This window comes from Lagopus leucura, unplaced genomic scaffold, assembly GCF_019238085.1.
Source record: "Lagopus leucura isolate 7727_CA_CO unplaced genomic scaffold, USGS_WTPT01 Super-Scaffold_1, whole genome shotgun sequence".
Taxonomy (NCBI): Eukaryota; Metazoa; Chordata; class Aves; order Galliformes; family Phasianidae; genus Lagopus; species Lagopus leucura.
The window spans coordinates 31,818,488-31,842,846 of NW_024962250.1; the positions used below are offsets into that span (position 1 = coordinate 31,818,488).

Here is a 24,359-nt window from a genome sequence, read left to right on the forward strand (position 1 = left end):
GAGTCCATTGATCTCTCTTAAAAAAGCTTATTTAAGCATTTTAGTCACACAAATCTTTTATGTGAGTTTCAGTCATGCTGTCTGATACTAATGCACATACATTCCATGAAATTTCCCAAATTTCTGGGTTACCCCTGGATTGCTACCACTGGCATATGGGCAAATCCAGACCATCTTTTCATACCTCTTGACAACTTGAAAAGTTTTATCTTTGATATCTTCATTTCAACAATGAATGTGAATATTTCTACCTTTCAATTCTTTTTTTGTTTTGCTGTTATTTAAGTTGATGCCCAGCTGATATAACTGTCCACTTCCATATACGGTACCTTCCTATTTGCTTTGGCAGATACAGCCAAACCAGGCAGCTTGTCTTCCTAATAAGAACTAGATCAATGCTACTAGAAGCCCAGTTCTCCTATGTGTCCAGCCATGTGCCTAGTTTTCAACTATCTTCCCTGTCATCCTACTTTCCATCCTGCTTTATTTGTAGGAGAAACACACATCTGACCAGGAATTACATGGATTGCTCATATCTTTCAGCTGTCTACTGGGTACTCTTGAAAACAAAAATCTAGTTGGCTTTAGTCTCTATGAAGAAATTGATAGTAAACTGCCTCATTCTGATTCCTGGGGCCTTTAAAATTGTGTTACATCAGTGTAAAAAAGAGAATTTGTATATAAAACGTCTGAAGAAGCGGGTAGATCCATGCTCCATCAGCACTATTTCCAAGAAGGCTTCTGGCCTATAATTCCTCTTCCTTGTGGAATATGTCACTCTTTATTTTTCACTTCTGGTTATTTACCAGAAGACAAATTCCTGGAAGCTGAGCAATGGAAAATTGGGCAAGACCATACAGTGAGGGTTTATCAAAATCACATTGCAGCAGATCAAGCCAATTTTGTGAGTTACCATGAAGGAAAGTGAGTCTTGTTCAAATAAATTTTCTCCCCCTGATGTTATATTTACTGAGCTCCTGCATCGCTGTAACTGGGAACACTGAGAAATATTAATGTAAACAGTATGAAAATTCTCAACAGAGCACAGTAGGTACTGGGGAGGCTTGACATGGCAATCTTAGTGCAGGCTGACATGGTCATATTTTGAACTCCAAATTTTTTTAGTAGGATGTTTTGGAAGATCAGACAACACCATATGCCTCACTGAGACACCTCTCAGCATCTTGAGTTGGGCATTGGTGACTCTCTATTAGTAGAAATAAAATCGATCTTTGCTTGATGCTCAGATGTCTCTGATGACCTTTAATTTTTTTTTCCTGGCACCTTACATAGAAATTAAAGGTTTTAATATATGAATGCACTATATTCTTTAGTAATTGTTTGTATTTTCAGTAGAAACCGGAAGGAAAAGATTGCTAAAATACTTACATATGAAGGAAACTTTGAAAGAAAATTTAAAGTGTCAGTTACATAAACTTGACAAACTGTTTTGGTCAGTGTATGGAAACTCAAAAGACCACATTTTGTGATGGAATTGAATTGGTTACTTTGACATCACCCAAGACTGTTACAAATTCCATTGAACTTACTAAAACTGGTGCACAAAATCCATTCAGTAAATTTTACTTGAAATCAAGCATTGAGTGACTTGGGCTAATTTTATTAGAGGTTGTAATTGTATCCTCTTTCTAGTAGTTGGGTAACTGTAAAAAAACTACTTGTTAATTTAAAGCTCAAGCATCTGACTGATGGGTGCATGCTAATGAATTTTAGATTTAATAATCACATCTTCTTTAATTGAATTGTATTTGCCCAGACAGCATATAATTAAATCAAGTATTTTCTAATCCTTCTCATGCCAGATTACAGCATGGTGCATTGGGGAAAAATAGTCAAAAGTATGACTTTAGTTCATTTACGCCCATTGAAAACATCTGTAGTCACATCATGAATGTTTGGAATATTAATCATTTCCCAAAATAAGAGGATGTATTTTTCCATATATATGTCTTACAATGATTAATAAGGGTACAGAGGCAGCAAGGCTGAAAAATATGGCTAGGACAGAAATAGTTTTAAGAAAATTCATCAGATTTATACAGAAGATAGTGAAACTTCATAATGTGTGACCACCAAGATATTTCTGACTCTCAGATGCCTTTATGGAGAAGGAGAGAGTCCCATTGTTTAGGGATGTTCACTTGCTTTTACCTGTTTGATAATGCAGAATTAAACAAGGCTCTCAGACAGAAGAGACATGAAACAAAGCCAAGAAATAGTTATGAGCTGACAGAAAAGAATAATGAGGACATACTTATTTGGAAACTTTGATGTGCTTGTGTATACTGTGTCATGTGTTCCCAGGATGCAAATTGAAGACTAAGGGTATTTCAAGACATAAAGTAAAAAAAGAATCCTGACTTAAATAAGGGGGGAAAAGGTCTTTAAAGTTGGAAAGGGATTTCAGGAGTACAAACAAAGGGAAAGAACAAGCAAGTAAGGAATTTGTAAGAAAAGAGACTACAGTGAAATTTTTACAATCTACCTTGCCCCTTTATGAGAATTGCTGCCTGAGGAGGAGGGCAGAATTTAGGCATACAGATGTTTAGTCTTCAAGCTTATTTTTTTCTGATTGCTTTGGTGGATTAAAAATACAGCAGTAGAATTTATAGTGGGATGTTCAAGTTTGTCAGTTTCTTTATTTCATGATAAATAAAAAAGAACTAGATAGGTGTTCCCAATGCATCTTCCGTGTCCATAACAATTTAAATAGTTCATTCTGCAAAATAGAGCTATGAAATGAAGCAGCATCATTTTTTCTCTGATAAAGAATGTAATCTTGTAAGTCTAAATTACTGATCTGCCTTAATTTGGCCATCAGAGTTAAATTATAGAATTTATGTTTTTTTAATAAACATCACTGGATGCTGATTAAAAAATGACCTGGGGCAGAATCTGATTTCTCTTTCTGATTTCCAAAGAGAATATTGTTATCAAAGACAATTTTGTAGGGCTATAGTAGTCTGAGGTTCTAGATCTCATGACGTATGATGTTTCACTTGAAGAATGATTTGCTCTTAATATTACATTCAACTTTGATCTAGGGAAGATCTTATAAAGATTTGTTTCCTTGACTACCCCATGTCACAGTCTTGAAATGTAATTCCATGAAAGAAAAGAACATAACTATCACTAGTGTATAATTAATAATGTATCACAGAAATAAATATGGCTAGAGTAATGCTGTCAAGTGCTGCATATGAAACAGAGGCATTTTCATTGCAAGTTATTTGTAGAAAATACGTGAAATGAGTATTTATCTTCCCACTATAAAAAAGTCTAGCGCTAGTCTGGAAAATTTCTTCGTGGGGCAAGTATGTCTTGACAGAAGTCAATAGTAATATAGCCATTCTGAGCAGGGGACACTAGTTCATACCAGTTATCATTAATGGCTGTATAGATTTGTTTCCTCTTGGAAATATGGTTGACCTGTACCACATAGGAACTGCTTGTATCTATACCTCCAGCTAGAGGTCATCATGTATTTGGTCTCGAGACTTTCACCTCAATGCATGTCCTATGTCTAACTTGAGCTCATGGTAAAGACACTTGTTTCTTATACAGGTCATTTGGAATGGAAATATGAACAGAAAAGCCATTATAAACAAGGATACTTTGTTTATCTAAATTAAATGAATGTAAACAAACCTTGTCTGGGTAAGGATCCCATCATTCTCTGCTTGGGTTCTGCTTAGATATACTAAAATATGGATCTATGTTGCACTTGCTGATTGCTTCCCCAGTCATGAACCAGTGGGCTGGCTGCTCAGTGGCACCTGTTTTACAATTACTCTGCAAGGTAAGAGTCTCTGCACAAGGGGCTGAAGTTAAGAGCATCACATCTGTACCCTGTAGCCCTGCCATTCCACCGCACCTTTTTCATTTGGTTAGGACATTGCTCCAGACACTAGACTGTGGTAAAAGGATCCTTTTCTGTTCATAGCTGTTGGGTCAGGTCAGCTCAGGGTCAGCTGGTTATAATCAAACACAATCAACTCATTGCCTGACCCTGCTGATAATGCGGGCAACTTGTTGGAAGAGGGAGGTGAGGTCTTACTTGCTATTATCTTTCCCAGCACTGCAGTTACACTTGAAAAGATATACCCATCTGTTTATGGTATAAGCCTTTCTAAGCTGACTACTCTGGGCTCTTTCTGCTCTTTCTGCTAGCAATTCAGATGGAGCTGACAAAATGTGCTTATAGTCTCTCTGTGTGTCTCCCACATTTCATATCAGTGGCAAGTCTTGTTAGGATGGAGTCCTGCTGGATAATAAAATGCTAGATAAATTACAGTTGGAAGGACAAGACATGGCATGATGAAGCAAATGTAGTAGTACCTTACAATGCCGTGTTAGTGAAAGTAGATTGAAAGAAGAGATGTGTGTTTCTGTAGAAAAACAAAGCTTACATCTCTACTGAGCAAAGAGGACTCAGCTATAGACAGAGCCATGTGTGGTAAGAAAATGTATGGAAGATCCCATAGTGTTGATGATCCTACGTGCTCAAAGCACTGTTTTGTGAGCATGAGGGATCCAAACAGAACAAGACAAGGTATAAATCAGACTCCCTCCCTCTTTCTTTTAATTTTCTCTTGAAAAATGTCATTATCTTCTTATCTGAGTTAATGTAACATTCCCTCCAGTACATTCAACATGACAGGTTCTTGAATTCTGTTGCTGCTGCACTATTTCCAAAAGGTAATTTACTTTATTTAGAAATAAACTAGATTATGAAAGCAGATGACAGAAACCACCTATGCCGATCTGGTCTAAATGGGACAATACTTTTCTTAAGTAAGTATCTCAATTTGTTGTTGGTGGGTTTTTCTTTTTTTTTCTTTTTTTTTTTTTTAAATACTCTGCCAAATCTTTTAATTTCTTACTTAATTTCTTTTTAAGTTCTAATTGGGATATAAGTCACTGGTATAAGAAATGAGGGTGAGGAGAACCTAAGACATGTTTTGATTTTTGTTGTAGACGTTGGATTTGTATAGAGAAGATCTGAGAGTTTTTTGGAAATTAGCTCTTTGCTGAATAATTTTCCTTGCTGATGACTTTGGCCAAGGCTTTTCAATCTTCTGTGCTTTGTCTTCTGCATTCATTATTGCTCTCATGAAAGGCTTTGAGATATGGAGTGCCTGGCATACAAAATATTTTCAGGCTTATTTGTTCTCTTTCCTTTTCCTTGTGTTGAATTGGCACACAATTGTGTATATGGAAGGATGAGATGCAGAGCTCCACAGCACAATCATCATTCAACAGAGAAGACACCGGAGATAAGGAGTGTCTTTGTCACTGCATGCCTTCCCAAGGTTGCTGGTACTTGTGGAGGAAGCTCTTCCAAGAGGGAAAAACAGAGCAGAGGAATAACTCTATGGCTCTGGAAAAGTCTGCACTAACTAGGATGAAGCTGGACTGCTTCATAGGAAGTGAATCTCCTTTCAAAGAGGGAAGAAGAAAGGACCAAAGAAGAAAGCGCTGCTTTGCTTTTGTGAGGCAGTTTTGTGCCCTCCAGCTTATGCAGGGCTACCAATCTGATGTATCTACTTAGTCTGAGCCTGTGTTACAGGCTGTGCTATGGAAGTTAAACTGTGGGATTCGAGAAGGTTAGTTTTATATCCTCTTTGGCAATACATTTTCTTATCTTGGAAATTAGTATTAAAAAAATCAGTCAGAGGTGGAAAAGATCTTTAATATAAAATGCCTGTAAGCATAAAAATATGATACCTAAAAGCCTCTTAGAAATGCATTTTTAACCACTATTTTTATAATTATATGTTTCTGTGCCATGCATGGTCATTTCCTTCCTTAGAAATGTTTTGCAGTTGCTTTAGTCAAGGAGGCATACAGTTTCTCTGGATTTTGCCTCAGATAACCAACTAATATAAATTTATCTTGAAATTCACAGCTGTCTTCACTGAATGTGAGCAAATGAGCCTGCCAGGTTGAGCTGACTCTAAACTTTTTTTGTCTTTGGGATGCAAATTATTTTAAGTATATTTAGGTCATCTCTAGTTTTCGTCTTTCAGTTTTGATTTGAACCATTTTGGAAGGTAACCAATAGCTTTCATGGGACTCTCAGATGTAGGCTAGTGGTGATCTTAAATTCTGAGGCTGAGCTCACTTTGGTAGTCAGGTGATTTTAATGCCTGACTGGATTTGTTCATCAAAATCCTTACACCATTCCATATTCTCTACCTTTGTTGTCTGAAAATCCAGAAATATGTTTCCTTTAAAATGATAATCCCATAACACAAATCTTCTGAGCACGTCTGAAAATTGCTGAGCTCTTATTTAATTCCTCTTCGGATTTCTACAGCTGGAGATGCTTGGGTATATTATGGCCAACAGACTGAAAGTCCCTAGGTATTCAAGAGTAGGATAAATAACTACTTATAAAATAGAGCACAAAGTATTTGCTGTACACCTCTAAATCATACGTAGAGGACGAAACCAGATAAAAATTAGTGCAGTGCTCAGATAATACAGCATTTCAGACCTGATAGTCCTAACACAAATCCCCCTGTACTGATAGTTTATATAATAATTTCTTCCAACTCTATGGCTGATTCACACCTCCCAGCTTGCCTTAATGTAAATTAAAAATCAGGCATTAATGTGTTGCAACAGCTTTCATCTTGACAGATATGATAAAATACATAATCACTGTGTACGGAGGGAGAATATTGCTTTGCATGGGGAGGGACTGATGTCCTGGTGGCTGACGGTGGTGGAGATGGAGTCCAGCAGTTCCTACGCAGCTAAACATAGGAGTCTGATCACGTTCCTGATGTCTGACAGCACTGAGTATTGCCTACAGTGCTGAGAGGTCCTGAACCAGCACTGAGAGGGAAATAACCAATGTTTTTCTTTCCTTAAAAACATCAACCTAATCCAACAGACTGGGGGAGAACCTGCTGATATTCTTTGAAGCAAAATGTTAAGGTTTTGGTTTGGTGGCAGTCTTCTGACAGATGGACTGGCAGACCAAGGAGTACTGGATGTGGTGGTTTACAGAGCACATACGCTGATTTATCAGCTAGATCCCAGGTCACCAGAGGGCTTTGCCCCTTCCCACAGGACTGCCACCCTTGCTATTCATCTCTAATGCTATCTGTGTTTATCTGTATGAGATACAAATGGCATGATTTTGAGATGATACAGGAGCTTAAATTCTGCCTTCTTAAAGGACTTTACATGTGTAAGAGATTATTCTTTTTCATCATTGCCTTAAAGCTTGCTGGGGACACAAAGGAACAAGTCCAAGCAAGTCCTGGGCAAGGGTTGAGAAATCCTTTGTCTGGAGAACACTAATGGACAAGTCCTGGGCAAGGGTTGTGAAATCCTTTGTCTGAGGGACACAGATGGACAAGGCCAGGGGCGAGAGAGAGAGAAGCTGCAGATTAATGGCCAGGAAGCAGTCTTTTGTGTGGGTTTATCTTGAGGAAGATGGCCATCTCAGGAGGTGCTGCACATGACTCTTAGCTAAGCACCCAGGAATGCCATGAAGGCAGAGGGATAAAAAAGGGACCTACAACCATGAAGTTAGGTTTTCTGGTAACAGGTTCCTCATGAAGAAGAAGAGGTTTCTGACATGAGAAGCCTCACAACCTGCCTCTCTCCCTCCTGAACTTGCTCTGCGCTCTACCTGGATGCTGAAGAACAAAGGTGTCTGCCATCAGATTCCTCACTACGGAATTCCTGCATGTTGACAAACTCTCCTGTGTTTGCTACCTGAGTCCTGCTGCTTCCTCCTGGATTGGCTCTGTGAAACTTCTTCCTGCTACCTGCTTGCTGCCCAAGGCTGGCCATGCTGCTGCTGCTCTCCTTCTGCTGCTTTTGCTTCGGACCTTCGAAACGTCATGCAGCAGGACCGCTGCTGGATCACGGTGGTGACTATCCCCACTTTATGTGATTCTTGCTTATTTCCTATCTTTTCTATTGCCCTCCTTCCCTTCCTGGTCACCCTAATCTGTAGTAGTAGTTGTCCTTCCCTTCCCTGTCTCCCTGATCAGGATTTGTAACAAACTGGTCGGACCAACATTTGAACCGTTGTTTCTTAATCTCACGCCAGGTATGAAGATATTAAAAGAACCTCCTCTCCCTCCTATAAATTGGAGCGAGACAGCATGAGAAGCTGCTTATATCACAGATGATGCCAAGCTTACTTTCTACTTACAGAATAGATAATTGAGACTCCTTCTGGGGAATAAGGTATGAAATCAGATTTTATGGTACATTCAAAATGCAGGAGTGAAATGGGTACAATTTTCATCATAATTTAGATTTATTAAGAACTATTACTGGGTATCTGTCAATTCTTCCCAAATGTAGATACTATTAATAATCTGTTTTATGTCTTTAAAGGAAAATGCAGAACTAGCCGCAACAGAAAGCCTTAAAGCTTCAGAAACTTTTTAAAGTAAGTGAGGATCATATGCAAAATATCATTGAATTAAGTTGATGAAAAGGTTATATTAGCACATGGTTGAGAAGGCTTTTATAATCAACTTGCATCTGCAGTTTGTGTGACTAGCAGGACTGTGGCCAAGAATCTGCAGGAAACTCAGACCAGTCAGTGCAAGTGAAGTATGCTGGTAACAGGAATTAGATATGAAAATACATTCTTTGATTCAACAGCCCCAAGATAGACTCATAGTAAAAAATTTAATGACTTTGCTTAGTACTTTCCTACAGCTTAATGGAAAAAAAATAGTTATAAGGCTTAATTATTTAAGAAGACAGTTTGCATATTCCCTTGATTCACCGGTGCTTAAAGGAGCAAACAAATCTTCATTTGAAGACCACGGTAATGGAAGGAACAGAAATTTATTTAAGTAATAACAGCAGGATCTGAGCTCTGTGCTGCATCTGCTGCGACAGTGTCATGTACTTAAATTTGACCACTTTAATATACAAAACTCTCCACTGATTTCAGGTTTCAGCCCTTAGCCATCACAGACACTCTGGTTTATATTTTCATTTGGAGTTCTGATGTAACAGAGGATTCAATTGGATGTCATTTTTTGTGATCAGGACTTTCAAACAGTTTTAAATATTTTATAGCCTAGCACTCAAAAGGAAGCAGAGCCTAGGAGAAAAATAACTGCTACTTCAGCTTCTTTCCTGTGCCTGCTAATGAATTAATGATTGTTTTTTACATCCTTTCAGAAGACTTTAACATTCAGGATACTCAAACATCAACAGAAGAAGGAGGCCAGACTGAAGTCCCAGAATAGTCATGATGAGCTGGGACATCTTAGTGGAAAAAGAAGAGATATGGGTAGCTTGTAAAGGCAGGGAGAAAGGTTCTTCTGGAGGCAGCCCAGATCACCACACGAAGGGAGAACACAAAATTTCTCCCCTTAATACTTTTTTGGATACATTAAAGGGTCAGAATTTGTGTACAAATTTGTGTATGTATGTGTGCATATATGCACATATATGTCAGAATAGAAAAAAATGGAAGGAGAGAGGGAGAAGGTAAACACAGCTTATATATTTGGATAAAGGTAGAGAAATCAAAGGCTTTTGATTTTATAATGGCAACCTGAATAAATTAAACCAAAAAATAAACACAGCTGTTCCTCCTAAAGAGGAAAGGGAGGGAAAGGTGTCCAAGAGCACAGCCCACCATGACCTGTTGACTAAGCAGACCAGCTGTTATTTAATTCAGCTTTCTTTGAAGTATTAAGTGTTTTGAGATGTTCTGAAAATCAGATGATTTGGTACTTTTTTTTTTTTTTTCCCCAATATGTCACTATTTTCCTTTTTTTTTTTTTTTTTTTTTGATAGAATTTCTATCAGTTTTTTTTTTTTGTTTGTTTGGTTGGTTTTGATTCATGTCTCCAGTTTCAGTGTTTCAGAAGGCAAATCAGTCTGGATTTAAGTGGTGTGCAAAGCCTGGTTGATCTTCTTCGAGTCTCTGAAGCTTCCTTCAATGACTGTCAAATTAGTGGGATAAAAAGAGGTACAGTGCACCATGGATGGAATCTTCCTTCTTTCTGAGATATGCTCTGAAATCTTTGCTTCATGTTTTAAGAGGATGCATCAGTTTAAAAATTCTTTGCTTTGATCTGAAATACTTGCTGAAAAAGCAAGGGTTTTCTGGAGTCCTTCCTTTTATATATATTTTTTGAATATCTTTTACCATTCAGAATGCCTGAAAGTTATTTCTGTTTTGTAGCATGTAATAAATATTAGGCTAAAGATGAAGATAAAATCCTGAAGTGATTTAGATAAAAGGAAAAAGAATGTAATAAAGGAAAAATGGAGAAAAAGCCACCATGAGATCAAATGCATTTTATGATTGTGTATAAACAAATATCAGCTCTAACTCAGCTGTAACTTTGCCCTGTTTCCAGCCAGTTAAAAATGCATCAATACTTCATTCATTGTCATCTATTTTAATGGAGATAAGAACAAAGTCATTTTCAGAAATTTGTCTCTGATTTCCTTGTAAAGAATGATGTCACTCGAGTATGCTGCCAAAGTCCCTACTTATTTTCAAAGAAAAATAAATCCTTCCCTTCACTCTAACCAATCCATTCATAGAAATGTTATCTATGAGACCTTGCAAGATATTGGCTTATCCTGGCTTCCTTATAGCGATATGTCAGGCCTCTGCCTGGACATCTGTCTGCTGTGTACGCTGTGCTTGCTTGGGACTTGCTAGGTGTAGGGCCAGGCAGGGAAGAGAGCAAGGAATGATCAATCACACTGATCTGGGAGAGAAGGAAGGGCAGGCTGTGCACAAGATCTTGGCCTGAAGATCTCTTGAAGATCAAAACAGTTATGTGGTTTTTCTTTTTCTATTTTTTTCTCTTGAAACGTTACCTTAGATTTCTCTCTGACTTTTCTCCTAGCAGCAAGGATGACGACCGAGTGGCATTAGCAATGAGCCAGCATGCTCAGGACGTTGCCATTTCTTTTAAACATTTTCAAACCTTTTTGAATGAGTGGTGCTGTAATTTTTGTCCTAGATGGAGACCGTAAGTGGTGCAGTGATTTCCTTACTCAGTAATTGACCTGTGACACTGACTTTGACATTGTGATTGCAGATGCATGCAAATTATGAATTTATATGCTGATATTTATAGTTTAGGCAGCGTACAAAAATCAGGCTATTCAAGAAATTAACTAATAAAAGTTAAGTGAAAATATCTAAAAAGCTTGAAAAAACCTTAGGTTACTCTATTTAAATTGGTTAATTAATGAAAATGTAAATATTTAAAACCCATGAAGTTATTAACTAAATTAGTGAGAATTATCTTAAAGTTACAATTTACTCAATCAGATCATCAGCCAATGCAATCTCTGTTTAAATTAATGGAGATACACCATTTTACACAGCTTGGGCTTTAGATCATGAAAATGATAAACCCATAGATCTTTTTCAAGCATACTGCACTTGGAGCAAATATGTTTGTCATAGGATTTAAGAACCATAAAAGCACATTTAATATTAAAAAAAAAAAAAAAAATCACTTATAACTTACCATTCTGTAAAGTTTATCTTCCAGATCCTGATTAATTCTTTGTAAGGCTAGGTAATTATTTTGTATCCTAAAACAAAGATGATATCATGTAATTGAATGTATTTTTTTGTGTGTGTTATTTTTACCTGAAATTTTCACATCAGTACAAAACCTTGGCTTGCACTACTTGAAATCTATTTGCTTACCACTTCTGTTGCCAGTCAGTGGTTTCCTTTGAAATGCAATTATCACCTACTTCCTAAGCAAACTTCTATGTCATATTTGTTTACTATATTTAGCAGCAAATTCTGTCAGGAAGTAAAAATGTGTTTGCTGTTCTGCGCTTACGTGCAGACATGCTTCACAGCATGAGAACTTGCACAAAGGGATTGTAGCTGTGCATCAGGCTCACAAATTATATGTCAGGGAGGAGGCTTGAGCTTTCTGCTTAGACACTACAGGAAGAGATTTAGCAGACTCTCCTAATGTGGAGAATTGCAGCAGAAGCCCAATGACTGCAGTAGAAAAAATGACTTAGAAGGGAATATTCCCCTTTTGACAGAAGTTCAAAGGAATTGCACATCCTTGAACCTCAGCAACACGTTCTCTTTCTTCAGCAAATAAATCTAGATATCTCACACTGAAAATGTGGGTGTTTATTTTTATTAGAATTCAGGAATGGGTTCAAAAGTATCTGCATAAATTTATGAAGGAAGGAATAGTGCAAAACAAAATATTGTTTCAGTGCTTTTCTAGCTCGATTTCTCTGTACCCGAGTCTTTTCTGCAGTACAGAGCTACATGGAGTGCATCTTACAAGGTTTGAAGATTTCTTTCCCCTGTATTTAAAAACATGAACAAAACTAACAGCAATTGCAGCCAGATAACCTATATATCCATCTTATTACAATGGCAATGCACCAGTGGTTTTAGTCCTAAGATTCTACAGACAATATTTTTCTCTCACTACAGATCACTGGAAGATCAGTTATCGCTAATATAATGGCTTTCAAATGGCAGTGTTTCCATGCAGTAGACAGTAGTTGGTTTTTGCAGTAACAATATGCTTCTCGGCTTGTATCAAGTCTTTATCACATTTTCCTGTGTTATATGTTTATCAGAAAATATTCCACAGACCCAGTTTTTGCATTGAAACCACCTCCAGCAAATAAAATGCAAACAATAAATCTAAACAAAAAATAAACAGTACATAGCAAGCTGAGCTTCAAAGAGCATTTCTGTTGAGAATGGTATGCAAAGGTAGTAAAAATAAGCATAAATGTGCACACAAATATAAGCACGTATCCAAATAAAACCCAAATTTAAATCCACTGCTCCAAAAGAAGTGGCAGAAAATGTGGATGGAATGGGGAGAAACAGACTTAGCAACAAATAAAAGAAAGTGTTAAAGGGATACAAGACAAACACGGCAATTACTGTGAAATAAAAAAGAAAGAAAAATTATTCAAACTCAAAATGATCAGAGGAGTAAATGGTAACTCTGTGTAGAAAAAAAATATACACATAGTCTGAGTCTTGTGCAGCATGAAATATTTTTGTCATAAATTTGGATTCTCTAAATAAATGAATCAAAGAGCAGGTCATCTTCATTAATCTCTGAAACCAGTTTAAGGAGAAAATTTTTCCATGTGAATTGATAAAAAAATATTATCATTTTGATGGCTTTTGATGGCTTTTTGTTGTTAAATTAATAGGGTTATATGATACCCACATACATACATGTGTATGCAATAAATGCATGTTTAGATTCCTCAGTAAATTGGATTCTTATGAAAAGTATTCTGACCACACTGAATGCCATGTATCAGAACTCTAATCAAGCAGACAATACATTTTTCTCAAAGACTGCAAAGAGAAAGCCTGCAAAATCTCTATTTCAAAGCCCTCACATGGCTCTGAAATATCTGATGTAAAACACAGGCTTGGGTTAGCCTTCTGCAAAGAAGAGAATTTCACCCTGAGTTCAGCTTAGCTTTGAAAGGTGACTTAAAATAGTAACCTTGTTCAAAAATCTTTTTCTGCTAACACGAGTTACGCTGGTTTTCTTACAGAAACAAAATACTTTTCCTCTGTTTATTCTAAAGCTAACACAGCTACCAAGTTTCTGATCTGAAAACCCCTTTAGCCCATGATGTGTCTAGCTTTTGGTGAAACAATTAAGTGCGGGGGCTAATCTTAGCACTAAAAATACGCTTGTATGGATTTATTCCTTGTGTCTTAAGATATCTCTGCTCTCTGAAAAATGCCAGGAAGACCTTGAGCAGCTGGTTCCCAGGGTGCAGTCTCAAGCAGGAAAACCAGTGTGACCTTAGGAGAAACTTTTGAGTTTCCATATTAATATTTGAATATTATGAAAATGTAATCTTTAAAAAGCCATGCTGTTCACTCTAGATAGGGGGATCACTGTGAGGAATGTGAAATTCCCAACATCTTTTCAGTCACTTTTCGAAGCCCTACTTTACGGTTAATATTTTGAAACACTCTCAGCATTGCTCCCAGTGGGTCAAAAAAGAAAAATGGAGGTCAAAAGCCTTGACTGCAGTGTCACATAGATTACTTTCTTGCTTAGGTTAAACAGTTAATTCTGGACAAATTAAGAGATCAAAAGCTTTCAAAAGGAGCAGAAAAAGATGGCTGTTCAGATTCTCAGAAAAAATTCTGTGCGCAACGCTAATGGAATTTTAATAACAGAAGTGATCTCTAGTATGCAAGTGGGATCATCGTACACACGGCTTATTTGTTAGTAGGGGCTGAATTTTTCTCCCCGTGTTGTGAATAAAGAAAGAAACATATTGTTGAAACTAATTCTGATTCCTTGTATTTCTCATGCTGGTTTTCTGATACTGGTGACATACTGCTGACATGCTTTTGGATTTCCAACAGTTTCCTTTTCCAGGCTGGGAAATCTATTTGTTTAACTTGTGGTACGCCTCGCTATTCTCAGTAGTAACATCTTTAAAGCTTGTAAAATATTTTGGGTCTCCAATGTCTCTACCTGCCTGAAACATAATTTTTCAATATATATTTTCTTCATAATATAGTAGAGTGCTCAGAGTACAGGAAAGTCAGTTCTACTAATCTGGTGTTTAGGTACTATTGCTAGACTTTGCCATGAGCAAAATGAAGAATGACTGGCCTGATTTTTGAAGAGTACTTAAACTGTCAGTGTCTGGTGATGTTGACATAGGTTATTTTTTTACTTAAGGAAAACTGTATATTGTCCCTTTCTTTTAACAAAAGTGGGATGGCCAGTCCTTCAGATAAGGATCATTCAAGAATTATGACAGCCGTGTTATGACAGCAATGTTTTGGGAAAAAAGGTTGCCAATGTTCCCTGCCCTTAGAGCTGTAATATAGTAGAACAAAACTACATCAAGTGTAATGTTATTTTCAGTATACATTATCTAAATGAAACGATGGAAAAAAAAATACCAATGGCAGAAAAACAATATGGAAAGCCTCTGCAGAGCTCTTGATAGATAAGTATAGATTTCGCAGTCATGACGCCTATAATCCACCTGCTCATTTTAGTCTTGTTTTAAGAAGCCCCAGAGATAGGAAAGAACCTAAGTTTTAAGAACACACTAGATGTTTCTTAATTTAAGATCTTACAGCCTAATTATTTTTTCAATTTACGTAGAATTATTTGGTTGACTCAGGTTTTCTTTTTTTAAAAAATTTATTTTATTTTGTTTTTCTGGCTTTGTTGTACTTCAGTTTTTGCCTTCTGCAAAGAATGATTTCTTTGGGTGTAGACCTGGAACGGTTTGTTCTGAATTTTCTTTTTACTCATTCGGTGAATTAAATCAAATAGTTCAATTATCTGTATACTTTTCAACAAAGTCTTCACAAAAAATGCAGATACATTCCTACATAAATGGGTAATAGTAGGTTTCAAATTGTTGTAAACAAATGAAAAAAATTAATACTGAGAATCACTGCTAAGTTTAGTGCCAGATTACAGACCATTTTAATCATTATCAAAAATGTCAGGAGTGCATGCTTATGATAATTTCTCATTAACATTAACTGGGCCCTTGATTTGCAATAGCACTGTACCACAGCTTCAGTAATTTTAAGTAATAGGTTTTTGGTATCAGTCATTCTATCTGGGACTGGAAACTGAATGATGTAATGTATCGTGACATAAAATGTCATAATGTTGTTTATGTTGATCTTAGTTTCAGCTTTGAGACAAATACTCTTTTCTTGTATCAGTACAGTGGAGAGTAACAACTGAAAATTTGCAGACAAATTGATTAATCATAGAATCATATGAAGGAGAATTAAAAATAGAATTAAAATGTTTTATATATATATATATATATATATATGAGATGTGTATGTATTTATGATACTTTCATATGTGTAATTTAACTAAGTACTAACCAACACATGATTACACATAAACAATATCATATACCTACCTATATACATGTTTCTATTTGCGTGTTTACTTTCAATACAAAATATGTCATGTATGATAAACACAGTTTCATATGCAGTATGTAATACATATTCATATATGTGAAATACGTATATTCAGCATGAACATAGAATGTTTAATCAATAAATAATAAATATTTGAGATATGTATTTATATTTTTACTTACATATGTCTTTAATACAGCCTTTTGTAAATTCCTCAAATCTGCTCAATTGAAAAAGTTAGTTACTAACCTTCTCAGTTTTTCAGTTACTTTCTCAAGTTCCTCCTGAGCACGTCTCAATTCTATTTCAAGATACTGACGTGTAGAATCAAATTCCGTTTCAAGCATTTCCAGTTTATGGGTAGTGTATGATAGACGTTTTCGTAATTCCCCCTTCTGTTCTTGCAAAGTACTAGAAAAGCAAAAGATCACAGCTGTAGAATTTAGCTGCTCCTGAAAAGCTTTTCATGATGCATTCTCTGACCAATTCTCTACGGTATTTAATGGCACTGAGCCAGTGAATTGTGCTTAATAATTTGTTTACTGCACTTTGAAAATCTTCTGATTTAGACAGCTGACTGTCTTCCCATCTGTCCTAGTGCATTCACTGTTAATATCTCATTAGCCACAATGGAACATTTTGTGGAAGAACCCTCATTAAAAACAAAACGCAGTCTAGCGTTTGGTTTAACACAGGAACTTTCATTTAGAGTTACCCTAAAATACAGTGACTGAAGTAGCAGATATTTATAGAGCAATGAATGTATATAAACTATGCAAAACTATTTCCTTGCCAATAGCCAAGGTTATAACATTTTCTAGAGAAATAAGTCTTTGTCTCCTTTCATTCAGTTTGCTCCTTAGTCCCACAGAGCTGCTAATGATTCTATACTTAGAGTTTCGTCATGAGAATTGAAGTCTTAATAATCAATTATTACTATGTTTCTCCATTTTCCTACCTATTGGGGAATAAATCCATGCTATTTACAAGTGTGACCCCGAATTTTTCACAGTACCTTCACTAAGAAAGAATGTATGTCCTGCTTGTAAGCTAGCTGCTTTTACGCTCCTTGAGAAAGCAGTGAATTTTTTCAGAGAGGTTTTTCACTTTTTCATTTTATTTCAGAGACAATTTAAGATAGTCTACGTCCAGGAGATAAAAGCACCACTTTTACTGTGAAGGTCAAAATGCCGTCTTCCCAAACCATGCACCTGAATTTGCAGTGATGACCCTGGTGATATTTTCCCCATCTGTGTGTTTTCAAGAGAGCCAGTCCTCTCTTGCTTCCTTATCTGCATGATGGAGCTCCTTCATCCTAGTCTACTTGGTGGTAAGTTCCTCAATCTTCTAACACATTTTCCAAGTGAATAGGAAGCTGGAGCTCCAGCTGGAACTGGTATCTCGAGAGATGACTGCACCTTGTTTCAGATTACTGCTATCTCTGCTAATATTGAGCTGATCTCTCAGCTTTGGGTGGGAGCTCTGAGACACCATAGAGCTGTAGTCTTCCACCACCTAGAGACAAAAGGGCTAACAAATGATGTGTTCTGAATTGCCTGAGTTTTTCTAAACATAAGATAAAAAATAATTTTTCATAAAAGAATGGCAAATCTTGATGCCCTCTGATGTCAAATCTGTACTGCCATCAGCATAGGTGTACTACTATTTTGGATCTTTAATAAGACAAGGGTGATGGGAATAGCAAGCGATTCCTCAAGGAAAGTTTATCTGAGCTGGCTTTAGTGGGATGATCTTCTCCTTTACCAACTACTATAGGATCTTCAGTAAGTTAATGCAAAAGCTTTACAACTGATGCTTACTTGATCCATGCAACCTATGCTTAGAAAACAGCCTAATGTTTTGCCTGCATAGTGCTCTATTTCAATTACAGGTGTTGTGTGGTTACAGTCATTTTTGGATTACCACTTGTGGTTATTTTTTTTTAAATAATATATTCTAATTCAGACATTTAATGTAGCTTTTCAGTCATTTAGTTTTTATATTTCACTTGGTGAATATATCTGCCTTGTTATCTGGGAAATAAGAATCTGCACCCATGTTGCTCATATCTGTACATCTTCATTCATGAGGTTGCCACATCACATCACATCACTTTTCACTTGCTCTTGTTCTGACTTATTGTTCTTTATATTTTTCTGCTCATTTCAAAAGAGAAGTCAGTTTTCCTTCCTGTAACTTGGCAACTTGGATTTTCTATGAAGTGTGAATTAAGGTATGAATTTATGGTTGGGTCTCCCTCCCTCCTTGGTGATATTCAAAAGCTACTTGGTCAGGGTCGTGGGCATCCTTCTCTGGGTGTACCTTCTTGAGAAGAGGTTGGGCCAGACAGATTCTGAGGTTCCTTCCCACCTCCATCATTCCAGGATTTTATGAAAACTAGAGTGGAAGAGATTTAATCTTAAATCATCTGTCAAAATCTAAGGTTTGTACAAAACCAGGAGATTTTCAGGCTATGGTTTTGAATGTTCAGGGTGCTGCTTTATGTCAGGCAAATTCAGTTAATGCAACTTTGGTGAGGTCAGGTGTAGGTACAACCTGATCCTGCTATAGAAGGAAGTTCTTCCACAGGAAGAGTTTGACCTTTGGGTTTACAGAAGGTGTAAAGAGAATGCCTGGAGTATCTAAGTCAGTAACAATCAAGTACATTCTAATGAACCAAGAAAACAATCTACGTAGATGCGCTCTTCACATAATGCATTCATATACCGCTGAAACATATAGCCACTTTTATAGAATAAAACCCACCCCCCAGTTTGTTATGAAATATGCTTTCTCTGAAAGAAAGGGAAAGCATGTTCCCTTTACTCCCTCTGTTAGCTTCTAGTGTTATCAGTTAATGCGATGCCTGAATCACATTTCTTTGTGCTGTGTTACTTCCTTTCTTGTTCTAGAAGACTGGGCTTTTCACAATCAATACTTTTGTTATGTATCAGTGTAAACTTTTGTAGTGGTAATTTAGACATATTTTAAAAAAGGAAAAAATTAAGAAGTCAAAATATGGATGAATAAGTTAATCACTTTTCCTGTTTCTCCAAGACAACATAATCCACAAACTAACCATGTTGCTTTGATTCTCTTTGTCATATAAGAGTTCATTAGAAAAGTTCACTGCACAATTTTTTTGATGCTGGTAAATCAATATATCTCAATTAGTCACTATCTTCTGTGGTTAGCCAACTCTTTTTTAATTATAGATATAATGAAGAATGCATATATTTTCAGGAAATATATTCAGAAAACAGATTTTAAATAAATATTCGCATATATGTTCCTCAGTTAAAAAGTAAGAAAATCAATCAGAAACAATACAACCAGGAGAAGAGAGAATTAATTTTCAAAGAATAAACTGGGAATAGAGTGGTGCTATGCCTTAGGGAACTCTGATCGTATATTCCATGGATTTACTGAACCACAGGCAGCTGGGGAAGTAAGGAATTACAGGACAGGCCCCAAATTCCTGCACAGTAGGACCGTTTGTATGAATGGTTCCCTATTTCTTCTACTGATCTCTAAAACTCTGCTCCTGTTTCAACAAGTAGTTTACAAGTCATTGCCTATTTTACTTCATTAAAGTATTTCTCTGAATACAAGGACAGTTAGTACAATATTAAATATTGTACTTGAATGGTCAATGTAAACCTCTCAAGGGGGGCTACTTAAAAGGTCATTAAAAATGTGTCTTCAGTCTTCCCAAATAAATATTTTTAACAATTAGCTATGCTTATTCTCATTAAAAAAAATTAAAAAATAGATAAGAGAACATACTGGAAAACAGGTTCTTGTCCAAAAACATCATAAAATAGCCAGTAATTGCCAGGTTTGAGTTCTGGAATTGTTGCCTGAAAGGGAATTTGAAGCCTTCTTCCCTTGAGCAGAACTCTTACAGGGAGACGCTGTTGAATGTGATTGCTGGATCTTGTCCTCAGCTGCAGCGCAGGGGAAATCTAATCATATGGGAGGTAGTGCTACTCAGACTACATTTAGTGAAAAGAAGTCTGTTCTATACAAGATAGACTGGAAGGCTATACATGCAAATCCAAGTACTACTGAAATACAAGTACTTTCGTGGTGTGAAGAATTACCATCCCTATGTGATCAAGAGAAAAACAAAAAAGGTTCTTGCATCCCTAATGTTACCTTTCACCTTCCTTATTTTTTTTTTTTCCACACAAGGTAGTGAGTGGTCAAAACAAATTTTTTTCCTAGAAGTTCCCCCCCAAGCCCTTGCTTCAAGATGAGTACTGGAACAACTGCACAGCCCAATGGTGACAGAAAACATGCCTATCTCAGCTTCAGCTGGTTGGTATTCATCTGCAGTGCTGTCCAGATGAGCTGTATTTATTTCACTGGAGCATTTCAGTCCAAGAAAAGATGCCATGTGGTGGTAGTTCTATTCTGAGAAAGGTGTAGTTGGAAAAAACAGATTTTCATTGTACCTGTCTGATCTCCTGCCAGCTCATCTGCCTGGCAGATGGCCTGATGGCAAAGGAGTGCTGATGTGTAAAGTTGGAGCTGCTCAGCTGTGTGGAGGCCAGAGGATTTCTTGGGATTTTTACCCTCAAACAGACCACAAAGATGATGATCCCTGGGTTTTTTCTCCCTAAGAGCTGATGTCTGTGGGCCTGCCCCATAGTTAGAGTATTCTGGAAATCCCAAGTTCCCACCTGAAAAGTCAATATACATTGGCAGCACTTTCATGATTCTTGCCATTTCAGGGCTTTGCCTTGCAGGTGGTTGTGCAATGTTGTTTTAAACTGGTGCAAAAACATAGTTTCAAATATGGAAATTCTCTCTGAGTTAATGGATGACATTAATGACACAGCTCTAGTAGCAGCTAAAACAAAATTTGGTTAACATTATTAGGACAGAAATAAATGGTGAAATAATGCAAAATGTGAACAAAATAGTGCCCTATGCAAAATATACTGAAAAACAAGGAATCTGAGTTCCTACCCTCTGGGTTTTGAGGCTCTGAGCATTGTACATTACCTTGAACACATGGCTGGTATTATATCGGACAAGTGAGTTAAGGCAGTACAGGCCTGACCTGAAGCAAATGTTAATGCGTCTGTTCAGCTGTGGCTCCCATTTTGAGTTTGCAGAACTGGACAGACAATATCAGGATGAGAGTAAGATGACCTATTTTAGAAGCCTTCTTTTAAAGGAGGTGACGTAAATCTGGAAGTACCCATTCCTTTCCATTAATTACAAGGGGAATCTAGTCAAGGAGCTCAGACGTAAATAACCACATCTTGTCAGATAACTCCCCCTCTTCCTGACTCAGTTCCCTGTATATGAAGTGAGGTAATAATATTTCCTTTCTTATCTGTTCAGATTGCACGGAGGCCCACAAAAGAAGGCGACTAAACACTTTAAAAGTGTTTATCACATCTATTTTATGTCAGTGATGTGTCACATTCTAAAAAAGGACTTCATAGGATTGGAAATTTATGAGCACTGACAGAAATTTTAAAAATATGTTCTGGAAAAGGACTGGAAAAAGCATCTTTTCTTTCTTTCTCCTTTTTATTTTATAAAATTTTATTTTATTTAGGGAACATCAAAATTGATCAGTTCTATCTAGGTGCTTGCTCTGAAAGGATCTATATAATAGAAGAGATAAGGTACTGGGAAGAGCCCAAGGACCATCTGTGAGCCCAGATTTGCTGTGCTGACTTATACGACTCAAGAAACCTAAAAGTGATGTGGGCAGCCAGAAGGCCTTGGCTCAAGTTTGTGCACTCACTCTTGTGGAAATGCTTTCTCAATAGCATGAGACTTCAGGGGAATTATGAGAAGGGATGTCCTCTTTGGCTCAAGGAGAGCCAAAAGCCACATTCCCGTTTTCATTTCTGATCTTTGAATAGAGTTTATATGCAAGTCTGATGCGAATCTAAATACCTTGGAGACATTCAAAGTCAGGCTCTGAGCGCCTGGTGGAGCTGTAAGTGTCCCTGGTCACGGCAGGGGAGTTGGGCTACATTACTCTGGAAGGTCTCCTCCGACTAAAACAATTCTATGGTTCTATCAGTAGAGAGATGAAGGCAGTTAGCTGGGCAGGACTCTGGTGGATTCTTCCCAGTAAGTGGCTAGTGAGGAGCAAGCTGGTGTCAGAGAGCTCTGGAGATTTGCACAGGTAGCAGAGATGTCAGTGGATCCTCCATGCCACTCAGTTCCTACTGACTAGAGCTGGACTGCATAGGAAACTTGATCTTGGAGTTATCGGGCAGCAGCAGCATCCATGTACATTGATCTGGATTGCCTAGGATTCCTCCTTCAAGCACAGCTCTGCTACTGATCATGGGTCACATTGGACCTGCATGCTGCCCAAGCTGGCCATGCTGCAGAAGAGGAAAGCTTGGCCTAGAAGGATTTGCTCTGGGGTAATAGTTGTGTTACTGAATCGGTGTCACCAGCAATGGTTTTTAAATTTATAGATGGGAAATAAAGTCCAAACATTTAGCCATGGTTTTCTAGATGAATGAAAGATATTTAATGAAGCAGTAAGCAGATTTTTATGTTAATCAAGTTTTGATTATGTGTGACATGCTCAGGATCACAAATTTGAGAGTAATGTTAAAGCAATCTTTCTTGTCTGCTGTTTTTTTGTGGCTAACTTGGCTTTTGCTCTATCTAATTAGAGAAATGGAATCAGATCACAAAGTCTAAATCCAGATATGTTGTTATCCAGATATAGATTTGAAATTCATTTTGTTGAGGTTACAGATTACATTGCTACACCTTGGTGAGCTCAGTCCACAAATAGTGGCTCTCGTGCTTTTAGTTCAGCAGCTTCATTTAGACCCTGACAAATACATCAACCAATTTGTATTTAACTTGTACAACAGGTCCTGGGAAGAATGTAAACCAGAAAAGAGGGATAGTTTATCAGAAAATTAGAAAATACTTTGGAAGGAAAGTGGGGAGAAAAAAAGATGTTTCGCAGTTGAAGTCCAAAGTACTATGGGAGAGATTGTTAGCATGAGAGTTCATTTACAGTACATGGAGTGCTGACATAATATTGCTGGACTTTGAAAGGTAACTTTTTAAAAATTTAGGATGTGAGTATCTGCTGAATAATTAAATTTAAAACTCATACCTGACCAAAGATATATGGTGAGTGTGTCTAAACTGTGCTAGATTTATAGGTAAGAGGTAGAAAAGAGCAATCTTTCTTATGAATCAAATGGATATTCATTTTGGTTACACTGACTTGACAGATTCATTGCAGAAGAGGTGTCTTCTATATCAACTATATGAAGCCCACAGACATATGTATCCAATAGAAACATTCACTATTAACTGTAATATGAAGTGATTAAGTAATGAAGATTCAGTTACATGTTGATATTAGGAAACCCTTAGAGGGCCAGCTGTCAGCACTGAGTTGTCTTAAGTGAATACTGTTATTGTCAATGGAACGTTGTTAGATTTTTGATATTTTCTCATAGTAAAGATATGCAAATTGTCCTTTATTTAAAATTACTGTCCATAACCTAAGGCTCTGAAAGGATTGAATAGAAATACCATGAATAAAATTACAGCTTTCAGAAATAGACACTAAAGGTGTTTTGATTATTTTAAAGGAAGCTTCCTCAGCAGGCAATTGCCATTCCCCTAGCGCGATGAAAACTCTGAAGGGCAAATGAAAATGAGAAGTGAGAACCCAACCTGCATCCAAGGAGCACATCATTGTGAACGGCACTGGGGAATGATGAGGAAAGAATGTGAATTTAAGATTGGGATTGCCCAGCATTGTTCTCCAATGCAAGGAGATTGAATAGCTGACTGCCTCCTAGAGGACTGATTTAAAATATCTGTTAACTTGATTTGGATCTGGAATTTTCAGAATATATTCCATTTCCTATTAACGAGATGGCCAATTTGGCCTATGAGACCATTGCAATTGTAAAGACCAGAATGTGGTCAGACTGGCTGATTATAAAAAATGAATGTGGTGCAATGAAAAGAGGGAAATGTGTGCCCAAATTCAAAGGTGACTGACGCACAGAAACACGATTGATGTAATAGAAATAGTTATGATCTTTGTCTTCTTCCAGGCTGCCTTACAGTTCATCTGTTAGGTTCTTTCTAAAGCCTGTGAGATCTCACTGATTTCAACTTTGGATTCTTAGAGTCAGTGACTTTTATGTGCAAACTGTTGGGTTGGGTAAGTGATCCTCGTTGCTAGAAAATGAAAGGATGAACTAGTGAGGAAAAAGAGATTTTGCAAGAGAAAAAAAAGCTCATACATTTTGATACATTTGATTCATTTTCTGGATCATTATCTGCTAGTAGAAAGAATATGTTTGTTTTCTCTTGTGAATGGAGGATTCTACAGATATTCATTCCTTACTCCAGAGTATACACGTTGTCCAAACATTGCCTT

General features: G+C 37.0%; 1 protein-coding gene across 1 annotated transcript in view; it reads right to left on the reverse strand.

Annotated features, from left to right (window-relative positions):
- BEGAIN (brain enriched guanylate kinase associated) overlaps positions 1-24,359 on the reverse strand; it is a 68,398-nt gene that overhangs the window by 37,896 nt on the left and 6,143 nt on the right. The window contains exons 3-4 of the mRNA XM_042869502.1: positions 16,199-16,360; positions 11,520-11,586 (exon numbers count right to left, since the gene is read on the reverse strand). Coding sequence (XP_042725436.1) covers positions 11,520-11,586; positions 16,199-16,360 — 229 coding nt within the window. The remainder of the gene's footprint in view (positions 1-11,519; positions 11,587-16,198; positions 16,361-24,359) is intronic.